Source organism: Oxyura jamaicensis, chromosome 8, assembly GCF_011077185.1.
Source record: "Oxyura jamaicensis isolate SHBP4307 breed ruddy duck chromosome 8, BPBGC_Ojam_1.0, whole genome shotgun sequence".
NCBI classification, from domain to species: Eukaryota; Metazoa; Chordata; class Aves; order Anseriformes; family Anatidae; genus Oxyura; species Oxyura jamaicensis.
Genome location: NC_048900.1, coordinates 24,830,367 through 24,854,096, shown reverse-complemented (window position 1 = coordinate 24,854,096; position 23,730 = coordinate 24,830,367). Strand labels below are relative to the sequence as shown.

At 35.1% G+C, this 23,730-nt stretch overlaps 1 protein-coding gene across 7 annotated transcripts in view; it reads left to right on the top strand.

Annotated features, from left to right (window-relative positions):
• Positions 1 to 23,730, top strand: part of BEND5 (BEN domain containing 5) — a 921,457-nt gene that overhangs the window by 4,904 nt on the left and 892,823 nt on the right. For all 7 annotated transcript variants that reach the window (XM_035333426.1, XM_035333424.1, XM_035333425.1 and 4 more), the window contains exon 2: positions 12,548 to 12,670. In XM_035333426.1, the coding sequence (XP_035189317.1) occupies positions 12,548 to 12,670 (123 nt within the window). The remainder of the gene's footprint in view (positions 1 to 12,547; positions 12,671 to 23,730) is intronic.

Here is a 23,730-nt window from a genome sequence, read left to right as displayed (position 1 = left end):
AAAGGGATCTGCCTTCTGTATCCTCCTATCAGCAGAAAAAGATTTCAAGTCAGTGGAAATTTGTAAGGGTACTGGGAGCAGACTTGCAGATGTTCCCATACCATAAAGAGCTATTTGCAGTTGTTTGTGAAATGCTGCAGGATGTATTTGTAAACAAATTCAGAATGTGTTTTGTTCAACAAACACATTTGCCAGAGCTTTCTGACAGCATGGGCACGTTTTAACTTAAGCAGTTCAAAGTCAAGGGGATATTAGAGAGGTTTATTAGTAGGTTTGAAGCGCTCTAAGACCATTAACTACTTCTGCTTAAGTTGGAATATTTATTGAAGTAACTCACAAAAATTAATAATAGTTGCTACAGAAAAATAATATAGTAATCATTGTACTATGTTGATGCTAGACCAATATTCAACTTACTTCCAACTTTTTCAGTTATCTAGTAGAAACAATTCCAATTCCCCATTGGAAGAATTTGCTGAAGAAGAGCTGCTAGTGTATTTTTGGTGCTGATAGCTTTGATCATGTTTCTATTGCATAATTTGCCAAATAAGGAGACCTAAAAAATATTAATGAAGGCTTTATACAGCCAGAAGATATAATTTAAGAAAAAGAAAGAGAAACAGCAATGTGCTGGGTATTCCAGTTGCCACCTCTTAATGGTTTACCGTTTCCTAGCCATGTTTAAAACAGTTTTTCTCTGACAAATAATCAAAGCTTTTGAAAGTTACTTACCTCAAGCCTCCCAACATTTTTTCTTTTCAGTGAAGTTCAAAGCACCCTATTAATTATTAGTGCTTGTGAGAGGAGGTTTCTGAATTTATAAAAAGTAAAATGAGACATATTGAGAATTTTAATAGGTTTTATACTGAAATTTGTAAAACAAGTTTCTTTAGTGTTGCTGTCACTGTATTTCCTAGGCAGAAGTCTCATGCAAAAAAAAAAAAAAAAAAAATCAGATCAGACTCAGAATGCATTTATATGGCCTACATAGCATTTCTGTTTTTTTGAAGATGAACTTTATAGATATAAAGCTCATTAAAATAGGTTTTAAATTCAGCTTCTTGTGTTAAAAGGTAGCTGGCTTGATCGCCACATGGGACCACTGACAGGACTGGGAAAGGCAGATCAGCACAAGCCCAATTATCAAATGGGATACCAAATAGCAATTGTTGTTACCTCTCACAGAAGAACTGGACAACTTGTCAACACTCAGGATGTTTTCTTGCTGCTCCTCTTTCCTCCACCAACATCTGCTTAGGAACAATAGCTATAAAGTGAAAGGACCATGTAGTTATCTTAAAAAAGAAAAAAAAAAATCTAGGATACTTGAGTAACAAAAAACACCCAACTCTGGGTAAATGAGGCGCTACAGGATGCGGGGTGGAATTTGGCTCAGGTACTTACTGCTGTCACTCCAATCCAGCCACTGCCCAGCAGCATTGCTGCAGGGTGCGGGCTGGCTCCAGCAGACCCCCCTGGGTGTTTGGACCATGTTACATCACTCTTGTTTCTGGTGGATTAACTGTGCTTCCCTTTTCCAGAACTGTGTGATTCTACAGAAACCAGCTCAGATTTCTCGCGTAATCCCCCAAAGTAGTTGGCGTGCAGAGCCATGACACAGCATTGCTATGTTTATATTGCATTGTACCTGAGATAATAAGTCTTGCCAGATTCAAGCTGTGTCTGCAATTAATCTATAGTAGAGGTAAAACCAAATTAAAGTAACTGTGAATTGGCTATAGGTAGATGTTTTTGTGTTTATATTCCAGTTTCCTTGTTACAGTGTCTCTGAAACTCCTCATTTTCTTGACATTACCTCAGAGGCCAAGTTGGTCATTCAAGAGCTTTGAGTGCTCTTGAATTGTGGAGTGCTCTACTTTTTTTTTTTTTTAACCTTAGATTTTTAAATATATATGTATTTTTAAAGCATTTGTATTATCTGTAAGCCAGATGGTTTGTAAAACTCTACCAAATAATAATTGTGATTCTGATCTTATTTTGTGAATTGTGCAAATTGAAAGATGTGGACTTCATAGTAATTCTAGGGCCCTGATCCTGCAAGTGACTGTAGATGTGAGATTGGCTTTTTTTTTTTTTTGATGTTGCTGCTTTCATGAGTAAAGCTATTCATGTATGTATGTGTATAGTAAAGTGTTTTCATGATTGATTCTGGTTTAGGATAAGTAATGTATTAAGGTTAAAGATAAAATTTATACAGTGTGATACATATGGTTTCTAGTATGTGTATCTGTCTCTGTTTTCACAGTATGGTTAACTGGCCTGTTTCATAGAATTGTAGTGGCAAAAATCAACCATAAAAAAGGTTGTGGGAGGAGAAAATAGTTGTTTTAAAGTATTATTATTACATAAATTAGCAATCTGACTTTATTTCACTTGCTAATTTGCATAGCTACATATTTAGCAGTGGTCCTCCCAGTTGCAAGTGAAAATGGGCAAGATTTCACTTCTACATTATTGTTTCATAATCACCTTGAAAATGTGTTGAGTCTTTACAAAAGCAAGAAGAACATCAGTTAAGGTAAACTTGCCTCTGTACTACTTACTTGTATCTGCGGTCTGTACTACTGCTGAATCACAGATGTTTTGTAACTACACAGAATAGCAGTATATCTGCTGGTTATTTTATTTCTAAGCAGAACAAATAATCAGTAATTTGATTTCTGCTTTCTCTGTATAAGTCTTCGAGAAGGTAGAGTTTTGGTTTGTGTTCTTAATACTTGAAATAATTTGTGTGTTTCACATTCCTATAAATATTGTATCAACGTATCATTTGCTTAGGTAAAAAACTGCTGAATATGGTGTATTAGTAGTGTTCTCTGTAGTTAAATTCCTGTTACTCTTGCATCAGCAATGTAGTTAATGGATCAAATATGCTTTGCTGACATTTTTATATCAGGAAACAGGAATTCTGAAACAATATTTAAACCTTTTGCTCTACTGTATTTATACTTTGTGAATAAAATAAAACACCACAATGATCTAATGCTTGATCTGAAATTCTAGATTATGCTGAAGTGTTTGTTATCTAGAGTAATTTCAGCTGTGTGTGTAAGCAGTGCTTGGGTAAAAGAAATCCCCAGTGGCTTAAACTTGCATTTTGGAATGGACTGTTTCAGAAAGTAGAGGCAAAGACACTATGCACAACCAAGAATTTACAGGAGTTGTTTCAATGATTAATTACAATTATGAAAGTAACAGGTAATTAATTTGAACAACGGCGTAAAAATATTCCAAAAGTATTATTAAAATCCCTATATTATTTTAGATGTAATCTAGTAGAGAAGATTTTTAACTCCAAAGTAAATAAATTAACATTATTCCTGATGTCTGAGACTATTGTTGACTTGACTGACAGAAGACATGCCTATCACTAAAAGGAAAATGAACAGGAAGCAAGGATAAAACCATATTTCTAAGTTACACCTGTTCAAGATTCAAGGAAAAATAGAAATGTGACCTGAAGAAGGATGCACGAATTAAGGTGCATCATACACAGGATAGAAATTGTCAGTGAACTTGCATCACCCTTACATGAATTCACTATTACATGTGAACTTGCAGGCAATAATTTTTGTTAGACCTAACCCAGTTGCAGTGCTGTGCAGCTCTTTCTCTTCCAATCATTTGTGAAAAATGGTGTTGAAGAGAGTCAGGAACCAAAGTCATGTCTCATGACCACTAGACTTAATGATATTCAATTACATGTTTCTTTGGACAGGTGCATCCCCAACAAATTTACTGTAGCTACTTGTTAAAAACCAAAAATATCAAAATACCACTGAGTGGTGGGTTTGGTGGAGTACCACAGCTGTCCTGTGGTTTGGTGTAGTACAATAGCTGTCTCGAGTCCAGGCTCACCAGGCTGATTGCTGCTGGGGAATACCTGAGAATGAGAAAAAAGCCAGATCCAAGCTAGAAGCCACAGCTGTATTACCTCAGTGCTGAACCCAAATTCATTTGCATAGTATATATATAATAATAATTATTGCTGGCACTGCATCACATCTATAGCTTGCTTTCTTTGGCCCTTTTTTTGGATCACAGTACAACAGTTGATGTCCAGCAAAATATGGTATGGGCATCTCTTCAAATACAGGTCTGGAAAGCCCCTGCTAAATCAGCAGACATATAAAGATGTCAACAGTACTAGCAACTCTATGTAAGGTGTAATTTTCATAAAGTGCAAAAACGCTGTTTCTAAGTTTGTTATTTAACCTAGCCGGTATTCTTGAAAGACTTCCGTAGTACTTGGTACTTATTAAGAGGCAGCTTTTGTGGGCAAGCATTTTGAAAGTGATGGTCAGGACTGGTGGGTGAGACCTAGGACAAATAAAATAAATTATGCTTCAGCCAATTGATAAAGCTGACATAAACCTATATCTCTGTTATATCAAGAATGATTATCAACTGTTGGGTTGTCTTCAGTTTTCCAGCCCACAATCCTACAGAGGAGAGGCACACTAACTTAATGGCTTACAGAGATTTAAACTTTAATAAGTATTCAAGTTCACAGGTCTGGTTCATTGAATTGTTTGGTACATTTTAGGTGTTTTAGTTGCATCTAGCTGGCCTCAATGTGAGTTATTTTTAACTCAAATACTTATTTTGTCATGACTTCTTTTAGTTACACTGTCATTAAAACAATTTAATTACGCTGTTCGCTTAGGATAAAGATGACCTATTGGCATAGTGCACACTCCTGGTCAGGATATCATGAGCTGGTTGTTGCTTAATCACATGGCTTTCTTGTGATCTTAAACCAGAAAAAAACATTTCTTCTATAATATACAATGCAGAAAAAGGAAAAAGAAAAAGCTTCTGAGGAAGTAATGTTCCAGTTTATGCAATAGAATATGATTTTACTGCATAAAGTGGAAGTGGGCAAGGTGTAGTCCATAGGGCAGATCTGCTGTTGCTGTGTCAGTGTATGTATGGATTAGGTATGGTCTGGTTCAGACCTTCTGCGCTGAAACCGAAGTGTGATTTGCACCAACTAGAACTAACTGAACCATCATCTCTTGGCTGGTGCTACTGAGGTTATTCAGAAATATCTTTTAGTAAGCATTTTGGAGGTAATCATTTTGCATTTAAAAACCTTGCCAAAGAAAGGCTTATGGATATACCCAGTACAGACATGGGTCTGATTAGTGTACCTAACAGCCTAGGCTCGATATCCTGCTTTTGTTAAATCAGTGCTCCATACCTGGGCAGCTGCTGGAACTGTGGTGTGGATCTTTCCCTTCTTTTCACTTCCATCTTCCTCTATGTTACTATGAAAAAAAGTGTATGAACGCTTTTTTTTTTTTTTTTCCCTCCAATGTTATGCGGCATGGAAAATATTTGAATATTTGCAGCATTTTAGGATGCTACCAGTAAACACTAGTGTGTGCCTCAACCACCTGCTTCTTTTTCCCATTTTGCAGATGGTATCATGAGCTTTTGCCCTTACTTGACATTTTCTGCTGACTGCAATTCCAAACCCTGCAATTGTCTGTGTATTTTGATTCAGTGTTTTTTGCAGGTCATGGGCATTCCTTGTCTTTGGGAAATCCATTGCTTACAGATCCCAGAAATGCATGGGATCTTGAGGAAAAAAAGCTTTACCTGTTCTGTAGTATCACACAAAGCATCTGCTTTAACTGCCATTCCTCTTGTGCCTTAGAATCCTTAGACACAAAATCTCCTCTTGATTGGTGGGAAACACTGCTTCCCTCACAAATCTTTTGGTGACCTAGAACTTCCTATGCACTCTTTGACTGGCATTGCGGCATCTCCCATTACTCATATGCAAACCTAAAACTGAGCCATCTCTTATCTTCCAGAAAGGATGGACTTGCTGATACAATTACCTTCTTCTCAGATGCAGCTGCGAGGTCTAGCTGACTTCTGGAGCTATTATTTACTGTTCTCTGCTAGATGGGGATGTATGTCACGCATCAGATTTTTGTTTACAATTTATATGTTTTATGCTTTTGTTTGATCTGTTTTTTTTTTGTTGTTGTTTAAAGAAGTGTTGCTACTATAGCAACTGTTGCATCATGTGATACCTTTGATGTTATCAAATGCCAAAGACTCGTTAAAGAATAAATCTGTATATCAGATGAAATTGACTGATTCTTGCAATATTTTTAAGTAAACTTATTTTTCAGTTAGCATATTTAGCACTACTATTTTTTTCAGATTTTTTTCATTTCTGGTGGATGAGCGTTTTAGTGGAGAGGGTAGAGATTATAAGTACAGTAAAAAGAGTAATGACGTTCATTTTTTTCTTGTTTATATTTGATTTGCAACACCAATTGCTTTTTTCTTTTTTTCTTTTTTTTTTTTTTTATTTAATTTGGAAAAATCTGTTCATACCTTCCTGGACACTTTTGGTTTCACTAAAGGGATAAAGAATGTATATCCTTGGAGAGAGCCCACATTGAGGTAATAAATAAGTATTCATGAAGTAAAGCTTGAAGTTATGCTTTTAGGTTCAAGACAGGAAACAAATATTACACATAAAAAAACATCAACACAAGTTGACTTATTTTGTTTTCCCATGAACTTATAAGATAATGCAGGCCACTGGGAGTGAGGAATCATTGTTCAGAGCTGTATCTGTCTGCCAGATGTTGTGTTCAGTTCAATGTTCTTCACTGGATTTTGGAAAGGAGCTATAATTGACCTTGGGTTGGTAATTGGATCTCTATCTGAATCCATTTTTTATTTTATTTTTTAATGGACTTGGTGGTGGAGGTTTATTGTCGTCTTTTCATACTTAATCAGCCAGTAAATTGATGGCTTTGTTTTGGGCTAAACACCTTCTGTACTTTTTTAATTCCTATTTCCCTTAAGGCTGCCTACTATCTGCTCGGTATAAACGTTTAAGCAAAGTATTCTTTATAGTACTGCCAAGCCTTTTGTAGAGAATCCATGCAAACATTTTTACTGATCAGTGTGCTTTGATGTGTCTGCATAGGAGAACAAGGCTTTGTCCGTTCTCAGGTTTGATTGAGACACCCATGCCATGCCTTCTGCATGAGTATATTGGTTTGGACATGTATATCTAAAGAAGTCTGAGGTATTTATATGTACCTTGCCTTCTGACCCAAAAGAAAAAGTTAATGGCGCGTTACCCAAGGAATTGCATTAGGAAAGTTAAAAGGTTATGTTGTCTGGTAGCCTCTGTAGTAACTTGTGCAGTAGAAGTTACATGGCAAGCTTCCTTCCTATTTATGCAACCTACCATAAGCTTTTTCCTGTTCACAGAAGAGAGCTGGCAGCTTATTTTTCCTGAGTAGTTTCAGAACTTCTGCAAAGCTCAAAATTTACCTGGTAATCTCTGTTAAAATGGTGCTTGTCTTTTAGTTTGCATGTTTTCTTGGTTATGAATATCTCACTGCTGTGAGACAGTCTCTTGACAACCATTCTGTTGGTCAAACTGTGGGAGGAAAGTAGCTGAAGAGACACTGTAAAGATGCTAAGTCTCAGCTTGTGTTTCTAAATAACAATACAGCATGTTACTATTTTTTATAACTAGAGCAAGCTGTATGAGAATGCCACGTGATAATCAACATTCTCCTTGTTCTGCTTGACCTGTGAAACTGAAAAGTGACAGTATGGGCACAGCATCTGAATGTGAATCAGCAGGTGTGGTTGGTACCATGTAGGGTATTCTTCTGGACCCTGGAAGGGTTAAGACCCAAGTCTTAACATATATATATATTTTTTTTAAATTTCCTTTCAGACCATGGTGACTATGAATTAAGTAGATTTCAGGCTGACAACACTCTGCAATGTGTGTAGATTCTTAGGGTCATTCCTAAACCTTGCTGCAGGATACATGGTTGTGAAGGTCAAAATGACACTTCTTCTTAGTATTTTTGAAGCCAGTGGAATTTAGATTCCAAGTTCCTGACTGCTGCTGCCTGTAGGATTTTTAGGATAGCTCTAGAGCTTTCAGAGCTCATAGCAGGCATAAGTTCTCCTGTATATTTGTGTTGCTGAAGCTTATGAACATTGTAATATAAATCTTTTACTTAAAAGATTCAAAGAACAGCAGAACATAGTGAGTTACTAACAGTTCTTGGAATTTTCCCTACAAATGCAGATATAAAATAATATTGTGTTTTTCTGATTGGTAGAGAAGACAGTTAGTGGCAAATCCCTCATAAGAGTTGCTATTCCAAAACACGAGTTGAGCAGTGTTCATTTAGAGACTTGTCACATTTAGGAGCTAATAGGAGATGTGTTGTCATGTGAACAAATTTCTGTTTATTGCAAAATATGCTGAGAGTTCAGATTCACTGCTTTACATGGGTTTGCAATAACTGTACTGCTCGTGGCTGATGAGGGTCTTTGCTAGGACATTTGGACACTTTCCACCTCCTGGGCGATGGGAATCTGGTTATTAGATCTTTACACATTAACTTAGCCATTAAGTTTCATGATGTCACTGAAAATAATACGATTTTCCCAATGCATTTTGTAGACCTAGTGACTTGATTTTGGTATGTTATTCAGAAATCATTTTTTCTTCTGAACAGTTTGACCCAAAGTAGAATATCTGGATTGATCAAAACCAATTAGAAGAGCTAACCTGCACTAGATTCATGATCAAAGCTTGATTCATTTCCTCTAAAGAACAGTGCAGCAGCATTTATTTGACCATACAGAAGAGGTGAAGTTAAAATGAAAATTATCAAATTCAGAAACTGTATTTCATGTTTGTTTGTCCTGATGTAAAGGGTGGTACCTTATCAACAGCAGTAGTAGTTCTCTAGCTATTGACAGAAGAATCAGTAGTAAGATGTATAATTTTGTGTTACAACAGAAAGAGTTGACATTTGTAATATTTAAAGAAACTCTTCTACAGTGTTCAGTTGCAGTTATTGTATCTTTTCATGTTACCTTCCCTTCCTAGTTGGCTATCCATGTTAGGCAGTAAGTCAGATTATAAGAATTATGCAGGTTTACCAGGAAAACTTTTCTGTGTCTGTTTTAATGTAGCTGTGCTCTCCTATTGTAGCATGAGGGTAGCTGCTGGCTGCCACCTCCATAGATCCTGAGGTTTGTCACAGCTGGAAGTGGGCTTGTTGTTTACTCAGTTCAGAGAATAACTATTATTTACTTCCTTCAGAAGCTTTTTTTTTTTTTTTTTTTTTTTTAAGAAAATTTACCTAAATTTGCATGATGTTTACTGTAGCAAGTACTATTTTTATCTCTGCTTAAATAAAAAAGTGTTGGCTTTATCATTTGAACTTAAGAATAGTAAGAAGCTCTGGTAGTTCCTAAACTTTTCCTCCCAGTCCCTTTTAACTGATTCTTCTCATTTTCACTACTTTAATATGAAATTTCCACAATGGCAATAGTGAGGAGTGCAGATACCTGAAGACTGTCCAACTTTTATAGTTAGTTACAGAGATTTCAGACACCTACAGATTTTATACTTGATAGAAATTGCCATTAAAGTTTAATACTGTGGTAAAAGTAAATCTTGGAATTTTCTGGATGCTCCAGGAGTTTAAGCTCTGAAGAATTAGAGTAAAGTAGCCATGTGCCCTACAACCTTTAAGAAAAAACATTGACAAAATAAGACCTGCAGTATGAGAAAATTTCTTTGCTAAGTTACTCTTGCCTTTGCTTGTGTTATTTAACTGTTTTCAAATGAGGACAGGTTCTCCTTAGGACTAATGTGCAATATGTTCTTCAGTTAATTCTTTTCTCCCCCTTTTGTTTGCTTGAGATTGATCTACAGTTTCCCTTCCCCACCACGCTCTGTCGCATCTCTGCCTTTGGTCAGGAACACCTGCTCCAGCTGGCAGGGCAGGATCTCTTTGCTGGCCTGAGGGCTCGCAGCTCAGTGTAACGTAGCTCTCCATCTGAAGGTGGTGATGTATTCTCAGCAACACTTGCTGCATCTGCTGAACAGATGAGCGTGAAGCCGTGCCTCATAATCTCGTAGTACAGCGAAGCAGGCTCAGCTTAGGCCTTTCCTTTATCACCTGAGGAGGACATGCCAGCAGGGACATGTGCTCTTGTGTTGTATAATAGCATGATGTTCAGAGACTGCTGTTTCACAGGTTTAGTGATTAGATGGTAATATAACTCAAAATATAACAACAATACGTTCTGAATATTCAAAGTACTGTGTAGTAAAGAACCTGAAAGGACAGGTTAATACTGTTAAATGACTATGAGGCCAGGAAGAAGAAATGGAAGATTTTTGCTAGGACACGGTTTCTTGACGTCTTTCTTCTGCACGATGTAAAGACTCCCCTGGCAGCTTGTACAATTTGTCAGTTTGGTGGAAAGGGAGACATAGCTGTCTCCTGCCTCCTTGTCCCACCACTCTCTTACAGTGGTGGTATTATGAATGTAATCTTTTCTGATTTCATCTTTATCTAAGCGGTGCTTACCAGCTATCATTTAAGAATTAAAAGAAGCCTATTATTTTTAGCTGAGACTTGCTAGTGAGCATTTACCAGCAGAAGCTCGGTCTCCAGCTTTGATCCTTGACAGCTCATGTATTCTTGGTGGAGATCTACAGGTTTCCCCTGATTTATTTTATTTTGTATGCTTGTTTCCATGTGTTGGATTACAAATCATTATCTTGACTAACTGCAACAGGTATATGGAGGCTCTTAATCAAAGTGGCACTGGACTGGAACTTAGGAAATGATTGTTCTGTGGCTGTTGTTCCAAATTGCAGGCTTCATGATGCAGTGGGATGAACTGTACTGAGTGACGTGATCATGGCTATGCACAGAGTCCTTGCTCAAGTCTAAGTTCGCCTCTGGTGTTACCAGCCTTAAAGCAAAATGTAGCAGCACTGCTGCCAAACTCTGCAGGGTAAAATACATATAGCTAAAAATATCAGAAGTAAGTAGCAATTTTACATTTAAAGAAAACACTTTAAATGCCCTAGATTGTTATCTGTGGGTAATTATTCAGTCTAAAACAAATAACTTTGAGGTGGCAAATAGCAATTTTGCTAAAAAAAAAAAAAAAAAAGTACACAGTATTTTTTTTTTAAATGTATTTTTTAAATATGAAAATGTCTAAATTCTTCTGGTTCTGTTATAGGACTTCTCAAAGAAAGTAAGTTTCAGATTTCTTCCCTGGGAAGACTATGAATTTATGTGCCAAGTGTTGAGGTGGATATATATATATATATATATTTAATCCAGGATTTATATACCTCTGAAAATATAGGTGGATAATAGAAAGGCTGACAGACCCTTTAGCTGTGGTGTCACATACATTGATATAATTTGTTACCTCAGCTAAGGTGTTTTGCCTCAAGAGGTAGGGTACATTTATGTATGGAAAGGTCAGTTTTAATTAATAAGCTGTTTTCGTCATTCGGGGTGATATGAATTGCTTGTAACATTAGTGTGAAATAGTTTTCAATATAAAAATAAAACAAATTGAGCTTTATGTCACATTCATCATCCCCCATAACCCATTTAAATGTCAAAAAATCAGCACAGACCAAAAGTCTATTTCTAGAAGCCTCAGTAGCCCTATTTATCAGAGTGAAATAAGATATTATCATCCCATTATTCCATCACATGCCTTCTGCACTTGAAGGCATACACATTACTTCTAGTTTTCTCTAACACAGAAGATAGTTTTTCTATTGTTGCACATTTCTTTGTCCAAACAGTAAATAGTGAAGAGACAATGTCAGAATGTACAGCTAGTTATATTATTATGTATCTCTTTCATTAAAATGTAATATTTATTTATAATGTAATATACAAATATTAACTTATTTTCTTCTGCATTTCTCAAATGAAAAAAAATCAGTGTTCTTTCATCCCTACTCGGAAACAATTTTTTTGCACACTGCAATTTGCTAGACAGTATAATTTGACTATGAGAACAAGGTTTTCAATATATACACTAATGATATATTTTGACAAAAATCATGCAGCAGTATTGAAAATTTGTCCTCATTTAATTATGAAATAAAAAAAACATTTTTTTTTTCCTCTAAGTTCATTTTCTGAGCTTTGTTTGCTGAGAAAGCAAGGCTTGCATCATCAAATCTCCTTGAATGTATGTCTCTCCCTTCTAATAACTTTAAATTTTCAAATATGAGTGGAACTTAACAGATGCATGAAAATGGGCAAAGTGATAGAGGAAAACCCTTAGTGCCCATATTGAGGAAGATGCTGCTATAGGAGTTCAATTCTAGGGAATCCATGCAGAATATCAGAGAGCTCTCCATGTTAGAGTTCCAGTCAAAAGAAGTAGATTCAAATGCAGATCAGACTTCATTGCATAAGGGAGTGTTCAACTGCCAGACATGCAAATGCAAGAAACCAGGCTGTGTGATTTGTTAGAGAAGCTTTAATGTATGAGGCCATTCTTTTATCCAAATTCTTAAGTGAATTTTGAAAAGTTCATTTACTGGTGTATATTTTAAATTGTGCAAATTCCATGTTATTTGGAAAAGCATGGGGAGAATATCCTTCAATAGTTTTTTATTGTTTTTATTTTTCATGCTCATGCTTTATTTCTGCTTTTACTGCAACAGGTAGTGACATAGGAGGTGATGATATCATAGCAGGGAACGTGAGCAAGTACACTGTTCTCCCAGCTGGTTATTGTGGACAGCCTAAAAAAGGACATCTTATATTTGATGCCTGTTTTGAAAGTGGTAAGCATTTTCAGCATTACTTTATGTAACAGCCGCCAATATATTAATGCGTATTACTGTATCACTCATCTTTATAAAAAGTGTCTTAATTCTAAAGGTTTGTATTAAATACTGTTTTACTCACTGATTCACTTCAGAGTATGACATAAAATCGGACTGCTCAAATGTAAAAAAGGTATGTGAAGTTTGTTATTACCTGTAATGTGCATTTTATCAGGTACATCTCTCTTACCCCATGTAGGTAAATTTATGGATTTTATTCTATTATTATATGTATTATTATCCTATGCAGTACTTATTGTTAACTAGTCAAAGATGTAGAATATAAAAATGTTATTTTATACTGTAATTTTCCGGGTTAATTCCCTCAACAAAGTTTCAAAGCACTAAGTCTATCCTTGCATAGCTGGAACACTTTAAAAATGTGTATTTGGTGTCTTTAAATATGGTTCGTATTTGTGTTTCTTGTGGCCAAATTCTATGCTGCTGAGATTATTGGAAGTTCTGCCTCTGATGTCAATAGGAGCAGAATTTTGCTACTGCAAATTGAAAGAGAAACTATTTTTTTGCAAGTATTATAGTATATTAATTTGAAGAATATTTTAAATCATGTATGTTCATATGCATGTGCGGGGTATGTAGTTAAATATATATATATGTAGCCACATTTTGTGTTACATATATGTTTGTCTCCAGATTGTTAGCTTGCATCTATTATTATTGGCTTACAGACCTGCAGAGCACTGTTAAACACCATATGTACAAAAGGCATTTGGCAGGAAAAACTGTAGTTTCCAGCGTGGTTTATATGAGAGGTGCTGGTAATGCCAAAACTGCTAGTGTTGTGTAAAATAATTTTCTTATAAAGAGTTACATCCCTATGGGCTAGAATAGTGGCTGACAGTTCCTGGAAAAATATTAGATTGAGTTATTTATCAATGCAATCCTTTGATTGCATTGTGTAAAAGGTGTAAATGATGCAGTTGTGTAGTAAAGAGTATTTTGTTTTTAGAGTGTATATCTGAAAGTTCAGACAATACTTACATATTAAAAAAAATACTTTGGATGCTATTTCATAATGCTTATGAATTTATGATTTTTTTGGATCAGAAAACGATTTATGAAATTAATCAGTGGGCCAAGCTGAGAAATTTACTTTATTGTGTTAAGCTGCCATGCAATGAAAAGGATCAATTACAGCTACCAAATGATTTATGAAGCAATGTGAATCATTCCATTATGGTTTAATTCCAATTTTTAAGCAACATAATTAATTATATTTTTAAATTAAAACACTTCTGTAGTTCAAAAGTAATGTTCATACTTTGACAATTACAGCATGTGATAGAGACAGGTGCTATATGAAATACTTCGTTTATTTACATAGTAGCATGATGAGTCTCTGAGGTTGCTTTGCATATTCAGACACCTCCAAAATACAAATATGAATAAAATTAATAACTTCATTTATTTTCTCATAATGACAATGTATTAGCAAGAACAATAATAATATGTATACTTCATTTGTAAATTCACTTTAACTATGTTTTATGTCAGCCAAGTAATTGCTTACAGTACCTTAATGGGTCAAAGCAAATTAACTGATTATCGGATATTTAATCAAATTGTTAATAACTCTGTAATCTACCTCCTCATATCTTCCAAACAGTAGTGTAATACAAAAATGTATTAATACGCTTTGAGTACCACCTTAAAATTGGTAATATCTATACATGTTATATCCTATCGGATTTGCCTTTTTCAAAGAACATTTTTTTAACAGTTGACATTAATTCTGTACTAATTCCAAGTTACTGTTATCCTGTAGACCTCAATATACTTGAAGGACATACCTGAAGATAGCGTTGTGCTTCATCCATTATGATGATATTATTATTAAACATGTCATTGAAATCTGAGATCCCTCATATTTAAGAGGTGTTACGGCTTTTTACAGTTAAAGTTTTTTAAAGATTTATTTAATCTTTCTAAATAAATGCAATACAATTAAAAAACAATAATTATAGTACATGATGATTGTAGCTCTCTATCTCATGTAACATTAACAGAACTTATGTCATTGTTTTATATAACGCTTTCACTGGAAGTGATCATGGTCCTGATGAAGCTATGATAGAGTGGAGCAAAACTGTCTGAACAGTGGTACTCCGGGAGTATTTGTTGATGATTTGTTTTCAAAATAGAAGTTCTGTTAAATGTGATTCCACAAGTGACTCTCCTGTCTTTGGCTGCATTCTGTGTTTTCTTGAAATATCTAGTTGATAGAACTGAAGGCTCCCTTCCAGACCAATTTTTCAGTGACTCTTTTATTTTACCTTGCAGAAATGGAAGTAAGTACCTTTTCAGAACAGATAAAGAATATTAAACTTGCAGAAAACAGGAAAAATAATAAAGCATATAGATGAAATGCTATGAATGCTTTATTTTTGTAATGGCTATCATTGTTATATTAGGTAGTTTTGAGGAGTATGAATTTGAGACAGAGGTGTGTTTTTATGTAGTCTGAAAAACAATGTCCATTTTACTGTTTAGAAGGGCCTCGTTTTTATAAAATCATTAAAAAAAAAAGAACTATAATAGACATGGAGATTTCTTTTTAGTCCACTCTCCTGTTGAAAAGCAAAACATGCTACTTTTGCTATTTCTGAGAGATACTTATTTTTCTTCCTCATAGAGACTTTCAATGAGGAGAGTTGCAATGAGAAAGCAGCAATCCATTCTAATGCTGCAGTTTGCTCATTATATGGAACTTTTTCTTTCAATGTAGAAATGTTCTTGCCAAAAATGCATTATTTTTCAGTACTGTAGGTATAGACAGCAGATTGTTCCTTTCTTCTTTGACTTAGTGGAAAGCTATAATATCTTGCCTTGACCTTTCCCTCCTCACGTTAAATAACTGTTATTTTTTTTCAATCGTTCCTCAGTGGTTGTATTTTCCAAATTTCCTATCATTCTTTATTTCCTCTGGACTGTCTCCAGCTGTTCCATGCCTTTCTTGACATGCAGTGATCCTAGGCAAACATGAAACTCAGATATGATATGCTGGTGCCAGTACTATGTATCGTTTATTACATGATATGCCTTGCAATCTATTTACTTCTGCTATGTGACACAGTCCAATCTTTTTCACAATAGCATGACACTGTTGACTTCTTTTGAATTTGTGATCCCTTATGTTCTCCAGATTCTTTTCGGAAGAGCCAGCTAACCAGTTCGTAGCTTGCACCTAACTTACTCTTAATTAATTTAACTAGTGAAAGAATGTTTGCGGTAAAATAAATACTGTCATTGTAAATGAAGAATGGTGGTTGAATCCTTTATCTTATAAATAACAGATGGAGGAGTAAAGGAGAGAGAGAGTAATCAACTTGCAAGTATCTAAGGAATTTGAATTTGTGTTCCCATAGTTCAAGCTAGTGTTCTAACAACTGGAATCTTTCTTGTTTTTATTAATATTTAAGAATATATGAGGCCAATAGAAACTTTTCATATTCACTTATCATTGGGATAAAAGTAACTGCTGAAAATTTAGATTTATTGTATACCACGATGTAATTTTTGGATGCCAATTTTCACAAGAAACATGAGTTACCTTCAAGGAAGACTGGAAGCATGGTTATCTCTGTACAGTATCAATTTGAAGGAAATAAATGTCACATTTGAAGTGTGTAAATTTGTGTCAGTTATAATTCCTTTTCCTATTATTCATTAAAACATTAAATTATCAATGTTGTATTTGTTTAGCAGCAATGCAGCGCTCTACAAATGTTTTTTTCTGACATCCTATCTGCTCTGGCAAAACTGGGAATTTTGCAAAATACAGTGCTTCTAGGAAATGGATGTATTGACTCCTACTATATGAAGGAATGCTTCCTGAGTGTGTCAGGCCCAAACTTTAATGTTCTTCAGGGAATCTGGCACCTTAATATTCAGGGCGATTTTGTATTTCAGACATTTTATGTTTTGTGGATCTAAATGATTTTAGTTTAGCTAGTTGTATGTACTATCTTGTATTGTCATGGTGCATGTATTTCTGATGGCATCAATTTAGTCAGCAGCATCTTTGGTGTTGTGGTTACTGTTTTTTAGCTTTTTTTTTTTTTTTTTTTTCTGTTTACTTACGTAACTGCTTTGCTTTCCTTTGCAGGAGGTCATACTATTTACTAATTTTAAGTGATAGACATGAAACCTTTCAAACCTGTTTTGCAGAGTGAGCAAAGAAAACATGAAGCAAATGTCTTTAAAGAGAAACCAGTATTTTTATGGTGCTGATGTCAATTCAACCTTTCATGAAGAGCACCAGTCTTCTGGCTCTACAAAAGGGAGGATTTTGGTAGTAATCCCAAAGCATGGCAACTTCAAGGGCTTGACCATAGCTTATGCAGGCTGCAGAATTGTCTTTTATGTCAGGAGACAGAGAAAAGGAAGGACTCATAGCTGACAGTAACATGACTACTTTCTTCTAAACCCCCAAACATGACAAAATAGGTCAGAGTACAATGACTTGTAAGGTATTAGAAACACAATTACAACTATCCTGGAGCTCTGAAATGGACACAGAACCTGAGAAGCTCATGGTCATGGGGATCTTTTTTTTTTTTTTCTTTTTTTTGGTCAGAAGACTGAAATCTACAGATTTTAGTTCATTCTATCCTGTGAGAGTTGGAGATTTACTAGATTCTCTGAGCGTTCAAACAGTTTGAGTTCCTTGCACAACCATCTCATAAATCAGAAGAAACCTCAAGCATGCTGGATTCTTGGAGTACTCTAGAGGGTGCCATCTGACAACATGGATGACTTGCTCTTTGAAATGCCTTGGTCTGAGCAGAGTCTGTCAACACCTGTTCTAGGAGGGTACGAAGAATGGCACACGCTGTCATGCATTCAGGCTGTGTTACTACTGCTGCAGAAGTATACCTTCAAAAAGTCCATAAGAGATGCCAACCACTCAGCACCCATCTTGTTCACTTCACTGGTCATAGTATTTTGCTAGGATCAAATTTCCTCTGAGTTGAGAATACATTTATACTCACAGAGGCTTGCAGACATTTTTTCACATGGTGCAAAGACCATGTTTACAGGTTGTTGCCTTTTCATCTCAGTCATCGAGTGCTTTCAAGATGGGCTTAAAATTGATACACCTTTTGCTTCTCCTGGCTCTTGAATTAAAGATCTTGCATATGGAAGAATGTTGATGCTTCCAGCTGTGGCTTCACTGAAGAACAAAGCACGAATTCAAATATTATTCATTTTGTTTGGTATCATCTAGATTGCCAGTTACCTTGGGAGTGTTGGTTAGTACATCCAGCCTGTGCATACTTCTGGATCAATCCCAGCACCTTCTGTTTTGCATGGCAGGATGTCATAGGGAACATGGGAGGAAGCTGGAGTTAGGTGGTAGACTGTTATGTGTTGAGTTGCAAGGATGGTTTTTATGACAGAAGAAAGAACAGAAAACAAAACCCTAAAAACCCAAGTCTGACAGTTTCTGCTGCTTGTGGCTCAAATTGCTTGTTTTATAATTCCATTTGAGGATTGAAGGTTGGCTCAGAGAGGTTCTTAAATCTCAGCGTTCATACTGTTAAATACAGGGGCTTTTTATAAGGTTTTGAAAATACACATTTTGGCTTGTTAGTCAAATATAATGATGTTTAAATGTTAAAAATACTGTGTTTCTTGAAATTAGAAATGAAGCTGCCGTCTGCTTTTATTCTCATTTCAACCAGAAAGTGGAACTCCGCCAAGAGTCATTAAATCTTCCATCCTTTGGATGCATTCTTATTTTTTTATGAAAAAAATGTTATGATTGGGTAATTTGTGTATTGTGGTTTGTGTTCAAAAGGTTGTAATTAAAGTTTTCTAAAATTTTAGATTCAACCTCAATTACTGTAAACCTCATATTATTATGTTGATAGATACACAACCACCTTGCACTGAAAACGTTTGACAAACATTGATTTGTCTTTTCCTATAGCAGTTTTATCAAAAGTTTCATATTAGAAAACCAATAAAAATAATTCAGTGCTGGTGGATTGCAAATGATTTTAATCAGCTGGAAAAAGTTAAGATCTACAATCTATTAAGATATCTCATGTGACTGAGAAGTACTCTTGTATCATTTTTGTTAAGGTTTTAAATATCTGTCTATATTTCAAAAATAGGGTAATGCACTTATAAGACACTTTACACAACACTCAAACTTGCAGTAAGTGATTGTAATTCCGCTGATCTCTTTGTAAGCACTTACAGGCGTGAAGTAGGCCATTGAGCTTTACCATGAAAGATATCTTTTGAACAAAAGCAAAGATAGTATAAGATGAACTGCCCTTTGGGGATACCTATGTCCCAGTTGCTAAGACCTAACATGTAACTTTAGACAGCTAAAATTAGATGAGATTAATCTTAGTTGTGATTACTAAAATATTGTAAAATTTGAGTTTTAATGCATTTATGAAATGGGCATTTTTGTTTGTACAAAGTTTAAAAATGAAAAATACAGACACGATGCTGTTAACATTATGTTCAAAAAGAACAAAAAAAGTGAAATTGACCCTAGAAAATAGTTAAGCTTTAGCCATCTAATGTACTATTGTAATATGCTTCCAAAATTGGCAATACAAGCTGCTCCTAAGAGTGTGTACATTTAGGTGAACAAAAATACCCTTTTTCACCTTATTTCACTGGCACTACTGTAACATCCTAGAACAGGAATAAAGCAGTACAAACAAGGGGAATAAAGCAGTACAAACAAGGGCAACAACAGTGAAGTAATAGAAATTAAGAGTGGAAAAAAACCACAAATCTTTAAAGTTACTTTCTTCCATTGTATCTAAACACAGGTGAATAAATTATTGTTTGAAGCAAAAAACTAATTTTTGTTACAAATTTCCTGGTAGGCTGTGTTCAGCCAGAATCACTAAGTCATGGAGACTGTTCTGGCTTTCACTGCTATGTGAATACTCACATGCAATGTAGAAACAGAAGAAATGCGTGTTGATATAATCAGTAATGATGTCTGTTTTCCGTCTATTTTTGTAGCATCAAGGTATGTCTGATTAATGAAACACTTTATTTTCAGTATTTTCATATATGTTGGCAGTTATTTATGCTCTACTTCACATAAAGGTATTAAGTAGTTATCGCTACCAGTAGGGATAATTTTACAAATGTTCTCCTCTTGTGAAAATGTCTGTTCCCAGTTCAGAGCAGTATTATTCTCCTGTAGTATCAATACTTGTGGACTACTGCAGGTTAGAAGTCACAAAAAAATTAAGAACAAAAGATTGATTTTTTTTTAATGATGACCTTAGGCATAGATTAATGGATGTAGCATGCATAAAGTGATATCAGTTAACATATATGACATTACTCAGATGTCTCAAACTCCGGAAAAAGCATGTGAATGATTTATGGAATTGATATTAATCTCTTTCCAGTAAATGCATTACTAAAGTTACATGGGAAATTGATGTTACTACTGTAATGCCAAATTAATTTATTTCTTGCTAGGTCAGCATTTCAAATAGAACTAAATGTTAACCTTTTAAATATCTAAACATAATATAGCATGGAAGGCAATTTTACAAATGGGGCAGTGCTTAATGTTGATGTGGTATCAGCTAACAAATACAACATTAATCAAGTATCTTAACTTGTGGGAAATGGATATTAATGACTTAAGGAGCTAATGACAATGTGATAAGAATTAGTATAATAGCATCAGAAAAAAATAGTATATTAATTGCAGTTGGTGTACTGATTGTCATTTTCACAGTTTATCTTCTGATATTCATGTTACCTTCTTTTTCAAGACCTAGCCTTTCCCTCTTGCCTCTTACCATGTTTGTACCCCTCAGCAAGCACAAGCACAGAAGTTGATTTGCTATTTGGGTGACCTAAAGAAGGAGCAGAATGAGCAACTGGAAATGGAAGCAGTCTTAGATGGGATAATCTTAAGTTCAGAGCAGATTTGTGCTAGACTATGTATGAGGAACAACCAAATGAAATAGAACTCCTTAGTCTGAAAAAGAGACAACTGATGAAGAACATCTTGGAGATCTGTAAAATCATAATTCTCAGTCAAAATTACAATGAATAGAGAACAGTGTTTCCCTCTCTTTTCTTTCTACAAAAACTAGGGAATAGCGGATGAAACTAGCAGTTGACAAGTTGAAAGTAGACAAAGGAAAATGGTTCCTTACATTTTGTTTAATTAAGCTGTAGAGCTTCCTGTTGTATGTTGTGGATGCTAAAAGTTTATATGTGTCAAAAACAGCTGACAAGACCAGGGAATAAAAAATCAGTTGAGAGCTACTATACACTGACCACATCTCTGGCTTAGAAGTTTCATAAACTGCACATTGTAAATTGAGGGACTGTTCTGGGGAGGTATCTAAATGATTGCTTTGTTCCGTGGCCTTCTCTAGGGATCCATTTCTGGCACAGTTGCTGGTCTAGACCTTGATCTGACCTGGTACGTGTGGATAAATGCTTAATCTTTTTTAGTTCATACAGTAATCTTTTACATTTTAGTGTTTTCTAAAAATATATTACAGGTTATATTTAAAACATGAACTTCATGCAAAGCTGTAATTTGGTCAGATAATAGGAAGGAAAATCTTACAGTTAATTTTTCCATTCAAAATAATTTTCTTCTGAAGGTATTAGTTGAAGATGCTATTCTAACTTTAACAATAGATGTCCACAATCACACCTGATGCAGATCCTTTCTTAAGATTTATTTCTATACATTTGTAGTATTTATTTACATTTCCGTCACTTTCATTTTTTGGTGGGATTTTTCTAAACTTGCTCTTTGTCAGAGAATGAATAATAATAATAATAAATATATTTCATACAAAGATGATTAAGTTATTTTTGAGAATAAGCAGAATGATTTTCACGTATACTAGGTTTAGAGATAAATTTTCCAGTTTCCATTTTTCTGGCTCTGTTCAAATTTTTCCATCTGGAAAAATGATAGTGGGAAATATAAGAAAGAATAGCAATGTCCCTGCCAGTATGAAGGAACATTACATTACACTGAACAAATATACTTATCTGAATGTACAATCACTGAAATAAATGCAGCTGTGTTTATTTCAGCATAATCAGATATATTTGAATATAAAATCATTGACATAAATGCAGCTGTGTTTATTTCAAACTGCACATGTTAATATGAACATGAATGTGACATCAGTTAATCACTTGTGAATGTATAGAGGTAGGTATATATAGTGGCACAATAGAGGCCTGTGGCAGTTGAAAGTAGCAGAAAAAAATCCAGCTGAGTTTGTGATTTACCTAAGGATATTTATAACAGCATTGGAAGTCAGTGATGAGGAGAAGCAAAATTCCCCTATAAAATCTGTATAAATCTATAGTTACTCTATAGAGAAACAGGTGACCTATTCTTTAGTTACTAAGGAAATAATTGCTTTGAATAATTGCTTCTTAAAATAGAGAATCATGTTAGTTTTCAGCAATTGTTGGGTCCAGGTCAATCACTTCTGATGGGTGTAATCGGTAGCATTACAGGTATTATCTTAGCTTTTTCTCTGATTTTGAACCTTGAGAAGAGCTGCCAGCCACCCTTCAGAATTTCATGGTACTTGCTGGCTACTCACATCAAGGGAAAATCCAGTGAAGAGCAGTGCCAGTGGGAAAATATTAGCATTATTTATTTTGTTAGGGATGCTTCTCCTTCCTCTTTCCCCACAGTAGTTCTCTGCCTTCCCTGTCCTGCTTATATCCTTATCTCTGTCTTTTTGAATTAGAGCTATCCAGAATTAGAAGAATTTGTGTTCTTTACTCTGCTTATGCAGGCGGTGCTCTGTACATGGATCAGAAAGAATGGCTGTACTCAGAATAAAATGTCAAGTGGCACCAGAACAGTAAATATTTTGGACCTAAGGTAGTGGAAAGGCTTTATTTTCTCCTTGGAGAAGGCTGAAATATTCTGCTAGACTAAATAGCTGTATTTTGTTCCATTCAATAACCTGCATTATTATTTCTCTTTTGAAGAAGACAGCAGCACAAAAGACTTGGTTCTTGACTGCCTTGCACCTTCTGCTGTGAATTTCAGCTTTGTGAAATGAGAGCAAAATGGTTGAGAAATGTTGAGTACTTTGCCTCAGTTTCATATGAACCAAACGATGAATGAAATTTAGGAAATTTTACATCCTGTATTATGTCTATGTTATAAAGAATAAGGAAAGGGGCTAAAGCAGTGAAAATAAAAGATGAACTGAAACATTTGCATCAGGTGCTACACTCAAAGGCTGCATTGGCACAGCACTGTGGTGCTGCCATTTCTCTGCTCTCAAATACCCTGCTCTAAGCAGAGGGCTTGGACTAGGTCATCTCCAGAGATCCCTTTGAAGTCATTTGGAAGATAACCATTTTTTTCTCCTGAAATTAGAACATACTTCAGATAGGTTCTGTTCTTTCCCCACCTCCCCCCGCAAATTTTTTATAAATTCTCAACTACCTACTGTTCCAAAGTTAACAATCCAAATTAAGATTTTTGCTCGCTTGAGCTACCACTGTAATGCGTGAAGAGGCAAAACTCTCTGAAATGCATTATAGTCTGTTCTTTTGAAACAGTACTGGCTGAAAAACATACTTCAGAAGGTGCTTCTACATCAACTATAAATTTTTATTCTCTGAGTGATACTATTTGATTTTTAGGAGAAAATATTTTGCTCAGCTTAACAGTACTTTGGAAACATTTTGAATACATGTAGAGCTTTGCTTTTTATTGATTCTGTTTAGTAACCTAATTGCCTTCTAGGTCTGGCCTTTAGCATGCTAATTTTGATTTAGTGTTTGTATTTCTGAAAACAAACTGGGAACAAACCATATATTATCACTGTGTGTTCTTTAGACAGCTACTGGGATTCCAGATCTGCTACAGTAACATAATGTGAAGGTAAATTACCATAATGCATTAAGGGGCTATTATTATATTCTAACAATTTGTGGTGAAATCACATCTCTGTTTTTCTCATCTGAATCCATAAGATAACTTTTTGTTC